Raw genomic sequence first — 13,846 nt, forward strand, 5'->3', positions numbered from 1 at the left:
CTAACTGTTTCTTGGATCTTACCAAGTGCCTAATTATGCGGAATCCATTGTTTCCTCGAGAACTGTAGCGTGCCAAAAATGCCCTATTGCGTCCGCTCACTTCTTTTAAGCTCTCTCTCCCTTTATGGAATCCAATGTCTCCATGGGAGCTGTGGTGCACAAAAAGTGCCGTCTGCCCTGCTCGCTCCATTTAAACTCTTTCCTTCTCCGCAATCCAATGTCTTCTTGGGAACTGTGGCGTGCAAAAAAGTGTACTCTGGGGACTGGTCACCTTTTGTCAACTGGCACGATCAGAATGAGCTGAATGGGCTTCCTTTTGGGTCATATGGTTTCTGTGAGCATTAAGATGTTCAGCCATCGGGAAGTCCCGCTTGTGGTGATGGTGTAGAGATGCTCGACAAAGTGGTCCCCCAGTTTACAATGGGTCTCACCAACGTAGAGGAGGCTGCATCGTGAGCACTGTATACAATAGATGACCCCAGCAGATTCGCAGGTGATGTGTTGTCTCACCGGAAAGGACTATTTGGGGCCCTGAATGGAGGTGAGGGAGTAGCTTTCACATTTAGGCTGCTTGCAGGGATAAGGGCCTGGAGGGATATTAGTGGGTGGGGACAAATGGACAAGGGAATAAGGCTGTAGAAATAGTAATGGAGATGGCAGATGAATTAAATGAGTATCTTGCATCAGTCTTCACTGTGGATAATACTAGTAGTGTGCCAGACCTTGAAGGGTGTGAGGGAAGAGAAGAGAGTGCAGTTACTATTACAAGGGAGAAGGTGTCAAAAGCTGAATGACCTAAAGGTGCTTAAGTCACATGGACCAGATGAACTGCACCCTAGGGTTCTGAAAGAGGCAGTGGTAGAGATCGTGGAGGCATCAGTAATGCTATTTCAAGTTTCATTGGACTCTGGCATGATTCCGGAGGAGTGGAAAATTGCAAATGTCAGCTCACTCTGGAAGAAAGGAGGGAGGCTGCAGAGAAGAAATTATAGACCCATTAGCTGACCTCAGTGGTTGGGAAGATGTTGGAGTCAAATGTTAAGCATGAGATTATGACACAGGACAAGGTAGGACGAAGTCAGGTTGGTCTCCTTAAGAGAAAATCTTGCCTGGCAAACCTGTTGGAATTCTTTGAGGAGATTACAAGTAGGATAGATAAAGGGTTGCAGTGGATGTTGTAAATTTGGATTTTCAGAAAGCCTTTGACACGTTGCCACACATGAGGCTGCTTTCCAAATTAAGACCCCATGATATTACAGGAAAGTTACTGGTATGATTAGGGCATTAGTTGATTGGTAGGAGGCAATGAGTGGGAATAAACGGATCCTTTTCTGGTTGGCTGCCAGTGAGTAGATGTGTTCCTCAGGGGTCGGTGTTGGGATCACTTCTTTCTGTGCTGTATACCAATGATACAGATGATGAAATACATGGCTTTGTTGCCAAGTTTTTCTGATGATATGAAGATTGGTAGAGAGGCAGGTAGTGTTGAGGAAACAAGTAGGCTGCAGAAGGACTTAGACAGATTAGGAGAATGGGCAAGAAGGTGGCAAATGAAGTACAATGTTGGAAAATGCACGCTCATACACTTTGGTAAAAGAAATAAATAACAGACTATTTTCCAAATGGGGAGAAAATCCAAAAATCTGAGGTACAAAGGGACTTGGGAGTCCTTTTGCAGAACTCCCAAAAATTTAACTTGCAAGTTGTGTCAGTGGTGAGGAAGGCAAATGCAATGTTTGCATTCATTTCAAGAGGTCTAGAATGTAAGAACAGGGATGTGATGCTGAAGCCTTATAAGGCACTGATGAACCCTCACCCTGACTATTATGAAGTTTTGGGCTCCTTATTTATGAAAAGACGTGCTGGCATTGGAGGGAGTCCAGAGGATGTTCAGAAGGATGATTTTGGGAATCGAAGGGTTACCATACGAGGAACGTTTGATAGCTCTAGGCCTGCACTTGAATTTAGAAGGATGAGGAGGGATCAACCTTTTGAATGTTGAAAGGCCTTGACAGAGTAGATGTGGAAAGGATGTTTCTCATGGTGGGGGAGACCCAGCCTCAGGATAGAGGGGCATCCATTTAAAACTGAGATGCAGAGAAATTTCTTTTGCCAGGGGTAGTGAATATGTGGAATTTATTACCACAATCAGCCGTGGAGGCCAGGTCATTGGGTGCATTTAAAGATGAGATTGCTAAGTTTTTGATTGGCCATGGCATCAAAGGTTACGGGAAGGGCCGGGGTGTGGGGCTGAAGAGGGGAAAAAAGGAGCAGCCATGATTGAATGGTTGAACAAACTCAATGGACCAAATAGCCTAATTCTGCTCCTATATCTGATGGTCTCATAGGATCGCGGAGGGAGCGTTCCCTGCGAATTGCAGAGGAGGGAATGTAAAGATATGTTTAGTGGTAGGATCCCTTTGGAGATGATAGAAATTGTGGAGGATATTGTGTTAGTTGTGGAAGTAGGGACAAGAAGGACTATTCAGGTGGAGGAAGATGGAGTGAGTGCAGAGGTACAGGAAATGGAGGAGATGTGGGTGAGGGCTGCATCAATAGTAGAGGGAGAGAAACCCCATTCTTTAAAGAAGGAGGGCATCTCTAATGTCCTGAAATGGAACTCGCATCCTGGAAACAGATGTGGCGGATGTGAAGAAACTGAGACAAGGGAATAGCATTTTTACAGGAGTGGGGAGGTATAGTTGCAATAACTGTATGAATCAGTAGGTTTATAAAAGATGTTGGTTGACGGTCTGTCTCCAGAGAGACAGAGAAATGTAGGAAGGCGAGGGAGACATCAGAGATGGATCAAGTGAATTTAAGGGCAGGGCGGAAGATAGAGGCAAAGTTGATGAAATTAACAAGCTGAGCACGGGTGCATGGAGTAGTGTCATTGTGGTTGTCAATATAGCGGAGGAGTTGGGGAGTATAAACTGGGAAGGCTTCAAACATAGATTGTTCTGCATAGCCAGCAAAGAGTCAGGTGTAGCTGGGATCTATGCGGGGAGCTGAAACAAAAATTGTTCATGGTGAGGAACAGTTCTGCCAGATGGAGGAGGGTGGTGGAAGAGGGGGATTGGTTCTTTTTTTTGTCAAGAAAAAAGCAGAGAGCTTTGAACAGCACATAACAGCTTTGAGGCCTTTATGATGGGGGATAGAAGTGTATAGGGACTGAACATCCATGGTGAAGATGAGGTAGTTAGGGCCAGGGACCTGAAAGTTAGTGAGGAGATCAAGGTCATGAGAAATGTTGCAGATGTCGGTGGGAAGGGACTGAACCAAGGGGAATAGAATGGAATTAAGTTACGAGGGCACAAGTTCAGTAGGGCAGGAGCAGGCAGAGACAATAGCTCTACCCGGACATTCTGGTTTGTGGATCTTGGGTAGGAGGTAGAAGCGAACAATGCGGGTAAGGGAACTATGTCACCCAAAATACTGAAGGAACTCAGCAGGCTAAGGCAGCATCCATAGAAAAAAGTATAGTTGACGTTTCAACCCGTTTTTTCCATAGATGCTGCCTGGCTTACTGAGTTCCTCCGGCATCTTGTGTGTGTTGCTTGGATTTCCGGCACCTGCAGATATTCTCTTGTAAGGGAACAGTGAGTTTGGTGACAGTGGAAGTGAGTTCTCCAGAGTGGATGAGGTCAATGATGGTGCCAGAAACAGTGTTCTGATGGTGTGGAGTGGGATCCACCTCGAGGGGTAGGTATGTGGAGATGTCTGAGAGTTGCCACCTGGGCTCAGCAAGGTAGGAATCAGTGTGCCCCATGACAACAGGACCCCCTTTGTGGGTTTGACGGTAAAGTTGGAATTGGTGCAGAGAGAGTGGTGTTCAGAGAGGGTAAGGTTGTAGGAGGAGAGGGGAGTGCTGAAGTCGAGATGGTTGATGTCTCGTCGTCAGTTCGAGATGAAAAGTTCCAGAACAGGCAGGGAACCATAGTGGGATGTCCAAGAAGAGGAGAAGGGTTGAAGATGGGAGAACGGGTCATCAGTGCGGGGTGTGGAACCCTTGCCAAAGAAGTGGGCTCAGAGATGGAGGCGATGGAAGAAGAGCTTGATATCGTGGGGGGATGTGGAACTCACTGAGGTGTGGGCGTAGGGGGATAAAGGTGAGGCCCTTACTGATGTCAGGACGTTCTGCCTGAGAGATGGGTAGTTCGGAGGGAATAGTGAGGACATTGCAAGGTTCAGAGCTGGCATCATGGGGGAAAGAGAGCTGGTGGTGTCAGAGGGGAGAGGAGGGTTGGGGTGTTCAGGAAAGGTAGGTGGGAGGAAGATGGAGGCTCCAAGGATCTGTGAGCTTATGATGGGGCCTGAGAGACATGGGGTTGCAGAGCGGAGATGGGGTAGGGGAGACTGGGGGTCCAGTGGCTGCAAGTAAAATATTGGCCTAGAGCTGCAGACAGTTAAGGTCTAGGCTAGAGCTGGAGCTAGAGGTTGCACAACAGTCTGAAGGTGTCCAGGGTCATAGGAACTGGCACTGACAGTGGTGGAAACAGGGTTCTGGATGAAATCATAGAGTGGAATAGCGGGGAAGCAAGCCGTCAGCCCACAATGTCCATGCGGATGTTTTACCCATATAAACTAAATCACATTTGCCTGCAGTGGGATCATATCTTTGCTGTCATGTGCTGAGTTCTTCCAGCCGCTTACTTATTACTCCACTTTCTAGCACCTGCAGACTCTTGTGACTCTAGGATTATATTCTCCTTTGCCTTAAATAAATGCCCAAGAATCTCTAAAACATAATAATTATTTCTGATGCCACCACCTCCTCTGACAGCAGTTTTCAGATATTAGCCACCTTGTGTGTAAAACAATATCTTCAAATCCCATGCAAAACTTATTCCTTTCACTTTAAACCTATGCACTCTGGTTTTTCATACTCCTACCATGGGAATATGATTTTGACTGTTTCTCCTATCTCTGGCTCTTATTATTTTATATGTTTCTATTGTTAGTCTCCTATGATCAAGGGAAAAGAAGCCCAGCCTACGCAATCTCTTCCCACAAAAAGGTCCTCCATTCCAGTCAACACCCTGATGAATCTGCTTTGTATTTTCTCCAGTGAGCCACATTCTTTCCATAGTGTGGTGGACAGAATTGCACACTATACCCTGCATGTCCTGCCATATCCCAAAATGGGCTGGCTACTAGGTTAACTTGCTTCTGTAAATTGTCCCTAGTGTCTGTGGATGCAAAGAGAATTAGCGAGGAAAGGAAGAGTAAAAATGGGGTTAGTGTAGATGTCTGTTTGATCAGCACAGACATAATGGCTGACAAGCTGCCTTTTGTGTTGCATGACTCAAATGCTTCAGCCTTAGTCATTTGGGTTGTAGGTACTTCTTAATTGAGGATGGAAATCAGAAAGGATGAGGGGTCCTTATCCTAAAATGTTAGCCCTGTTTCATTTTCCGATGATGCTGCCTGACTGCTATGTTCTTTCTAACGAGTTCTTTGGGTTTTTTGTTTCAACTCCTTCTGTCGGACAGTTCCAAATTCAGTTAAAGACATATTATTATGATTATGAGGACACGCAGTTCCCTTTTATTGTCATTTAGTAATGCATGCATTAAGAAATGATAACAATGTTTTTCCAGAATGATATCATGAAAACACATGACAAACCGACCTAAAAACTAACAAAAAACACTTAATTATAACATATATTACAACAGTGCAAAGCAATACCGTAATTTGATAAGAACAGACCATGGCACCGTAAAAGTCTCAAAGTCTCTTGAAAGTCCCATCATCTCACGCAGACGGTAAACCTCCAGCGCTGCCAACTTGCCGATGTAGCATCCCGGAAGCATCTGACCACAATCTGACTCCGAGCCTCCGACCACCTCTTCGACACCTAGCACCGAGCACCATCTCTGTCGAACGTTTCGACCCCGGCCTTGGCAACAGGCGATACGCAAAGCCGAGGATTTGGGGCCTTCGTCTCCGGAGATTCTTGATCGCACAGTAGCAGCAGCAGCAAAGCAGGCATTTCAGAAGTTACTCCAGATGTTCCTCTGCGCTTCTCACGGCTGTCCCCGTCAAATCCGGATTGTGCACAGCACCCCTAGTTACACATATCGATATTCTTTCGGAACGGCTGCGCGCACTGCGTCGCGCCGCCATCTTCTCCTCCCTCCTGCAATATTTTGTTTAATTATCGAAAGCCATCGCAAGTGTTTGCTTTGTAGAAACATAGAAAACCTACAGTACAATACAGGCCCTTCGGCCCACAAAGTTGTGCCGAACATGTTCCTACCTTCGAAATTACTAGGCTTACCTATAGCCCTCTATTTTTCTAAGCTCCATGTACCTATCCAAAAGTCTCTTAAAAGACCCTATCGTATCCATTTCCACCACTGTTGCTGGCAGCCCATTCCACGCACTCACCACTCTCTGTTATTCTTTTCATTTGTCCACTTCAAATGGAGCAGACCTTTGAAAATAACCATTACTACAAAGCGTTGCTAATGCAAGCTAGTTTATTTTGGTTCAATTTTGTTTTTAATGGAGGATATTTTGATTTTATTATGAGTATTGATCTCTCAAGTCAGGGATCATGACAGAAGGTTACACATAAACATGCTAATTTTCAATATATAACAGAATAAGTTTTACTTTATTTTAAACTCTAGAAATAGTCTCACATATTGATTCTGATTTTATTTTTAGTGGTAACAGTGAGGTTTCTTCCTCAATCACCTCTAGTGAATTGCAACACAGCAGAGGAAGCAAAAATCTGCAAGCATCAAGCATCAAGAAGAATAGCAACCATCAACCGCCATCATACAAATTAGGTAAAATAATGGGTTTTTGTCTGTGTGAAATGTCTGTAAAAAGAAAACAAATTATTCTTTTTTCCTCAATGTGCTGGTTCATTTTTAATGTATACAAGTAGTTTCAAATATTGTTTTTCTTTAATCGAAGGAGATTGAAAATTAACAAAAGAAACATAAAATTATATGAGCCAGAAATAAGGGAGAGAGACAAAATCTTTTTTTCAAGCTAGGGGTATATTGGAGTGTTAGTATGTTCGTATTGTGCTTCAGTCTCTGGAAAGGGATTTGAATTTTTCACTCTCTGGTGAAAATAGAGTGCAGAACAAAAATAGACTGTTGAGCCAGCTGTAAAACCAATCAGAATTTGATTCCCGCCTCTGTGTGCATGAAGTTTGTACGTTCTCCCCGTGACTGGGTGTGATACCCCCAGGCTCTGCTTTCCTCACACATTCCAAAGACCTGCGATTTGGGTTGGTGAGTTGTGGGCATGGTACCTTGACACTGGAAGCATAGCAATACTTGTGGGCTGCCTCTACAATCCTCATTTCATGTTTTGTTGTAAAGTTGACAAATGAAGCAAATCTTTTCAATGTGAATGAGTAAGACAAATCCCATTTCCCAGCACTTCATTGCTTTGGTGATTCAGATGTTCCAGATATGACTTAAATTTTGTGAGCATACCCAGTTCCACCATCAATTCAAGCTGTATATATCAGATTCTAACTAATTGGTGGCACAGTGTGCAGTTTTAGAACTGGGTTCAATCCTGATCTCTGGTGCTTTCTGTGTGAAGTTTGCATGTTCTCTGAGTGTGTGGGTTTCCTCTGGGTGATCCAATTTCCTTTCGTATCACAGACGTATAAATTGATAGGTGAATTGGATACTGGGGAGAATTTCATAGACAATGAGATTCATGTTGCATTTGTGTTACTGGATGCTGGATGGTTAGCATGGACATGCCTCCACACTGTCAAACTCTATGATGCCCTCAGGGAGATTTTTACTCTCAGATCCTCTAAATTTAAGTAGTCTAAAGTGCCTCCACTATGAAAAAAAAATCTTTAAAAATCTACCCTGTCTATGCCCTGAATTTTGTACACCTTCTTCCGGCCCCTCATTGGCCTTCATTCCAAGGAAAACAAATTCCACCTATCCTGTCTCCTCATAAGTAAAATGTTCCTTCCCAGGGAACATCTTGATGAATCTCCTCTGTACCCTCTCCAATTCAATCTTAAGTACAATTACTGAGCCTCAGCAAACTCCTCCTGAAAGCTGTTTGCTTTACAACAAAAAGTATGCCCATATTGTATTTAAATTGTAGGATTTTAATGGTACATCTAATGTCAGAGAAATGCATACAATATACATCCTGAAATACTTTTTTCTTTGCAACCAGCTGTGAAAACAGAGGAGTGCCCCAAATAATGAATGACAGTTAGATGTTAGAACCCCAAAGCCCCCCCAGTTCCCCCTCCCATGCACAAGCAGCAGCAAAGCAATGATCCTCCCTCCCCCACCAGCAAAAAAAGCATCCGCCCCCCCTCACTGAGCAGCAAAGACTCAATAAAGATACAGACTTGCAGTACTCCAAGGACTACTGCTTCACCTGGTAACTCGACATACTAGGCTCTCTCTCACCCTAATAAGGGAAAAAGAGGTGTCCCCATTTCACAGCGAGAGGGGAGACATAACAAACAACTTGCTGATTTATGATGTTATAAGTCCATTGTGTAGCTTTTTCCAAGCTCTGTGCCCAAAGAACTCGGGTCTCAGGGTACACAGACAGAGATCTTCCCTTTCCCACGACAGCCCCATTTCCTTCAGAGGCACCGACCTTGAGTCTGCCTGCCTCCAGAGCCATGAAATCCCGAAACTCCGAAGACGAGCTGATCTTCTAGGCTGCGTCTTTGGCATATTGAATAACAGCCAGTCGTGAGACCCCGAGAGTGGACCCCATTCCCACAAACAACTGAAGGCAGCATGTAATTCCAGGTCAGGTCTTCAAAAGAACCTTGAAAGGGAAAAATGGAGATATTAAAGATAGAGGTAGAGCTGTTTCTGAAGATGCAAGCAAAGGAGTTGCTGTTAGGTGCCATTGCCTCTCCTAAGCTCCTGCTCTTCCTTTTTGGTTGGTTTCAGTTTTCTATAATTGACAGTCTGAGTACAGAAGATTCATGTCAATGACAGTACAGAAGTCTCCAAGATGCAGATATATGAAGGCAAGAAGCATGTTGACAATGTGTCGCAAGATTTTTTTCCAGCCTGTTGAGGTTAAATTGATTAGGAAGTTTTAAGATTACATGTACAGGTTAATAAATTTGAATCTTACTCTGTTAGGAAGTAATAATGAGGAATTATACAATGTATTATATAATGTAAGCCACAATTTCCAAAATGGCAACAGAGGGCAGACAATTTTTTGTGTGTGGAGCTCCTAAGGGAATCATCAAATACTCCCATTTGGAACTTCTCCTGCCACCAGAGACACTGCAGTCAGTCGCATTGTTTCAAATCTCAAAAAAAAACAAATCTTTTGAATTGTGGGACTCCAGACCATGCCAGAAGTTGAGTACAGCGGCTGGAAGCTCAGAGAACATCTCCATTGTCTCAGGAAACATGGCTGCCTGGGAGGGCACCAGGTAAAACTGAAAGGTGGAACCCTGGCCACCCTCCCCCACTTCACAACCATGCTTCTAGCTAATGGACAGTCTCTGGAAAATAGAATTCAAGACCTTAGAGCATGACTGCAGTACCAGAGGGACATCAGGAACTATGTACTGTGCTGCACAGAAGCATGACTTGCCTCCAGCAGACAGTAGCATCTGTTAAAGACAGAGGTGGCAACATTTGCTTTATGATAACTCATCGTCCTGTACAGAAATGGCAGTTATGTCTTAGTTCTGTTCTCCTAAACTGGAACACAGGTTTCCCCCGCTATCCGAAGGTAGAGTGTTCCTATGAAACGGTTCGTAAGCTGGATTGTCGTAAAGCGAAGAAGCAATTACCATTTATTTATATGAGAAAAATTTGTGATTGTTTGCAGACCCAAAAATAACCCACCAAATCATGCCAAATAACACATAAAACCTAAAATAGCAGTAACATATAGTAAAAGCAGGAATGATATGATGAATACACAGCCTATATAAAGTAGAAATACTTTCCCACAATCATTGCCTGCACTGTTCTGCGTAGCGAAAATCTCACACAAGCGCTGTTGGCAAAAACACGGCGCAAGCGCTCTCCAGTAACCTTTAAGCTATGAAGCTGCCAAATCATACCAAATAACACGTAAAAATACACAGCCGATATAAAGTAGAAATAATGTATGTACAGTGTAGTATCACTTACCGGAATTGGGAAGACAGCACCGAGCACACTGATGATGGTGCGTTAGGCTGAGTCATGGGAGTTTGGGTGGTGCAGTGGCCCCCACCCTCCGGGCAGCGACCCGATACCGATCAGTGAAGCATGCAGGGGTACAGCGGTAGCCGGGATGCACACAGCACATCTTTAAGAAAAAAACCGAAATAAACAAGCTAATTAGTTAGGCGATTGCCGATTGCACTGCCTCTGATCTGGGCCGACATTTACGTGCCGGGCGGCACCTAATTAATTAGCATGTTTATTTTGGCTTTTTTCTTAAAGATGTGTTGGGTGCCTCCCGGCTACCGCTGCATTCTCCACGAATCGGTATCTGTCTGGGCCCGGGGGTTGGGGTGGTGGGACACTGGGGTGTCATCTCATCGTCGTCTGTTTCCATTAGGGCAGGCAGCTCATCTTCTTCTATGTCTGCCTGCCTCAATGTCAAAGGTCGAGGTTCGTCGTCTGCTGTGGCTGATGTGGAAGGCTTGCTTGACTGCTGAGCCTCGTGCATTTTTCTACCATAGAGTTCTTTGTAAGCACTCAAACCATCTTGCAAATATGCTCTAAACCGACGTACCCTTTCAAAATTAAAGTCGTACTTTATCATTGCAGCGAAAATCTCATGCAGTTGCTTCACGTTCAGTTCCTGGACAACTTCACTTTCGCTACTTCATTCGGTTTCGATTGTTATCCTTTCCTCTTCCAATTGCATCAGCTCTTCATCTATCAGTTCTTGGTCATGGGATGCCAAAACCTGTTCAATATCATCTTCGTCAACTTCCACAAGCCAAACTCACTTTGTCCTTACTTCGTTCACCATGATCGAAACGCTTAATTATGTCTAGTTTTACGCTAAGTGTAACACCCTTACGAGCTCTTTTAGGCTTTTCCAGTACCTTATAACTCATCTTGCTAACGGCTGCTCACAGGCATGTGTTAAAGCAATGCCGGTGAGAATGCCGTTCCGAATCCAGGGGAGAGCGGCTGCTTGGGGCATGTGCTTTTTTTTTTGCGCGCTGCTTTTTTTCGTAACTGAAAACACCTTCTGTTAGTGAAGATGGAACCAATGTAGGTCTTTCGTAACAGTGAGGTTTCGTAAAGCGAACGCTCGAAAAGTGGGGGATACCTGTATATGGCAGTCAAGTGTCGTCCATTCTATCTGCCGAAGGAGTTCTCCACCGTCATCCTAGTTGCAGTATACATTCCACCCCTGGCAAGAATTGATTTGGCATTGGAGGAGCTTAGCACTTTTATCAACAGTCATGAGACAGCACACCCTGATACCTTCCCGATCGTTGTGGATGACTTCAACCAATCCAGCTTGAAGTCTCTAACAAACTACCACCAGCATATATCACCTATGGAACCAGAGGAGCTAACACATCAAGAATGCTCACCAGGTCATCGGACAGCTCTGTTCAGCAAGCCTGATTACCTAGCTGTATTTTTATTCCTAACATGTAGGCAGAGACTGAAGACTGCAGACCTAGTGGTGAGGGTGGCAAAGGTATAGTCAAGGGAAGCATAGGAATGTTTACAGGAGTACTTTGAATTGGTGGACTGAACAATATTCAGGGATTCATCTTTGTAAATGAATAACATGCCACAACTGTCAAGTCAAGTCGCTTTTATTGTCATTTCAACCATAACTGCTGGTATAGTACACAGTAAAAATGAAACAACGTTCCTCCAGGACCATGGTGCTACATGAAACAACACAAAACTACATTAGACTTCAGACCTACACGGGACTACATAACAGTGCAAGACAGTACAATAATTAATAAACAAGACAATAGGCACAGTAAAGGACAAATTGTAATAAATGTTGTAAATGTAAACAATGTTTGAGCAGGAATCGAAAAAGAAATGAGCAAAAATTGCAAAGGGAGTGGAGTGGTGTTCAGTTGAGTGTGTGTAGGTTGGTGTCAGACTAGACTCTGAATATTAAGGAGTCTGATGGCTTGGGGGAAGAAACTGTTACACAGTCTGGTCGTGAGAGCCCGAATGCTTCGGTACATTTTGCCAGATGGCAGGAGGGAGAAGAGTTTGTATGAAGGATGCGTGGAGTCCTTCAAAATGCTGTTAGCTTTGCAGATGCAGCATGTGGTATAAACGTCTGTAATGGTGGGAAGAGAGATCCCGATGATCCCTTCAGCTGACCTCACTATCCGGTCCAGGGTCTTGCGATCGAGACGGTGCAATTTCCGAATCAGGCAGTAATGCAGCTGCTCAGGATACTCTCGATACATCCTCTGTATCCAATTTTATCAATACCTGTGGAGATGAGTGCGTGTTTTTGAGGCCATATTGATTTGCCTTACCAAAGAAGGTTTTTCTGTATGAAATTAGGCACATAGTCAGAATATTCACGGCACCTGGTGACCCTGCGATCTCTGTTTAAGAGGCTAACATCAGAACATCCTTCAAGAGGATGACCTGTTGCGAGGTGGAAGACCCCTGGCAGACTAACTGGAGTTTACAAGGACATCTTCAACCTCTCAATACTGTGGTGTGAAGTTCCCACCTGCTTCAAAAGTGCATCTATCATATTGGTGCCCAAGAAGAGCAGGATGAGCTGTCTCAATGACTATTGTCCAGTAGGATTCAGATCTACCATTATGAAGATGTTTGAGAGACTGGTTAAAATGAACAAATGAAGCTCTTAAGATGTATAAGAAATGCAAGAGACTACTTAAGAGGGAAATCAGGAGGGCTAAAAGAAAGCGTGAAGTTTCTCTGGCAGAGAAGGTGAAAGAGATTCCCAAGGGCCTGTATTAAGAGCAAAAGGATAACAGGACAAAATTGGTCCTCTTGAAATTCAGCAAAGTTATCTCTGGATGGAGCCAAAAGAGATGGGGGAGATCTTAAACTGATGTTTTTGCACCTACAGTTGAAGTCAGAAGTTTACATACACCTTAGCCAAATACATTTAAACTCAGTTTTCCACAATTCCTGACATTTAATCCTAGAAAACATTCCCTGTCTTAGGTCAGTTAGGATCACTACTTTATTTTAAGAATGTGAAATGTCAGAATAATAGTAGAGAGAATGATTTATTTCAGCTTTTATTTCTTTCATCATTTTCCCAGTGGGTCAGAAGTTTACATACACTTTTTTAGTATTTGGTAGCATTGCCTTTAAATTGTTTAACTTGGGTCAAATGTTTTGGATAGCCTTCCAGAAGCTTCTCACAGTAAGTTGCTGGAATTTTGTTCCATTCCTCCAGACAGAACTGGTGTAACTGAGTCAGGTTTGTAGGCCTCCTCGCTCGCATATGCTTTTTCAGTTCCGCCCACAAATTTTCTATCGGATTGAGGTCAGAAAATAATGTCAAGTCTGGTTCATCCTTGGGAGCAATTTCCAAATGCCGGAAGGTACCACATTTATCTGTACAAACAATAGTACGCAAGTATAAACACCATGGGACCACACAGCCGTCATACAGCTCAGGAAGGAGACGCATTCTGTCTCCTAGAGATGAACGTACTTTGGCGCAAAAAGTGCAAATCAACCTGAGAACAACAGCAAAAGACCTTGTGAAGATGCTGGAGGAAACAGGTAGTCAAGTGTCTGTATCCACAGTAAAACGAGCCCTATATCGACATAACCTGAAAGGCTGCTCAGCAAGGAAGAAGCCACTGCTCCAAAACCGTCATTAAAAAGCCAGACTACAGTTTGCAAGTGCACATGGGGAC

The 13,846-nt window shown here is 43.9% G+C and overlaps 1 protein-coding gene across 6 annotated transcripts in view; it reads left to right on the forward strand.

Moving 5' to 3' along the window:
• Nucleotides 1–13,846, forward strand: part of ulk4 (unc-51 like kinase 4) — a 755,583-nt gene that overhangs the window by 60,844 nt on the left and 680,893 nt on the right. For all 6 annotated transcript variants that reach the window (XM_063070087.1, XM_063070088.1, XM_063070093.1 and 3 more), the window contains exon 10: nucleotides 6,676–6,800. In XM_063070087.1, the coding sequence (XP_062926157.1) occupies nucleotides 6,676–6,800 (125 nt within the window). The remainder of the gene's footprint in view (nucleotides 1–6,675; nucleotides 6,801–13,846) is intronic.

Source organism: Mobula hypostoma, chromosome 17 (assembly GCF_963921235.1).
Source record: "Mobula hypostoma chromosome 17, sMobHyp1.1, whole genome shotgun sequence".
Classification (NCBI taxonomy): Eukaryota; Metazoa; Chordata; class Chondrichthyes; order Myliobatiformes; family Myliobatidae; genus Mobula; species Mobula hypostoma.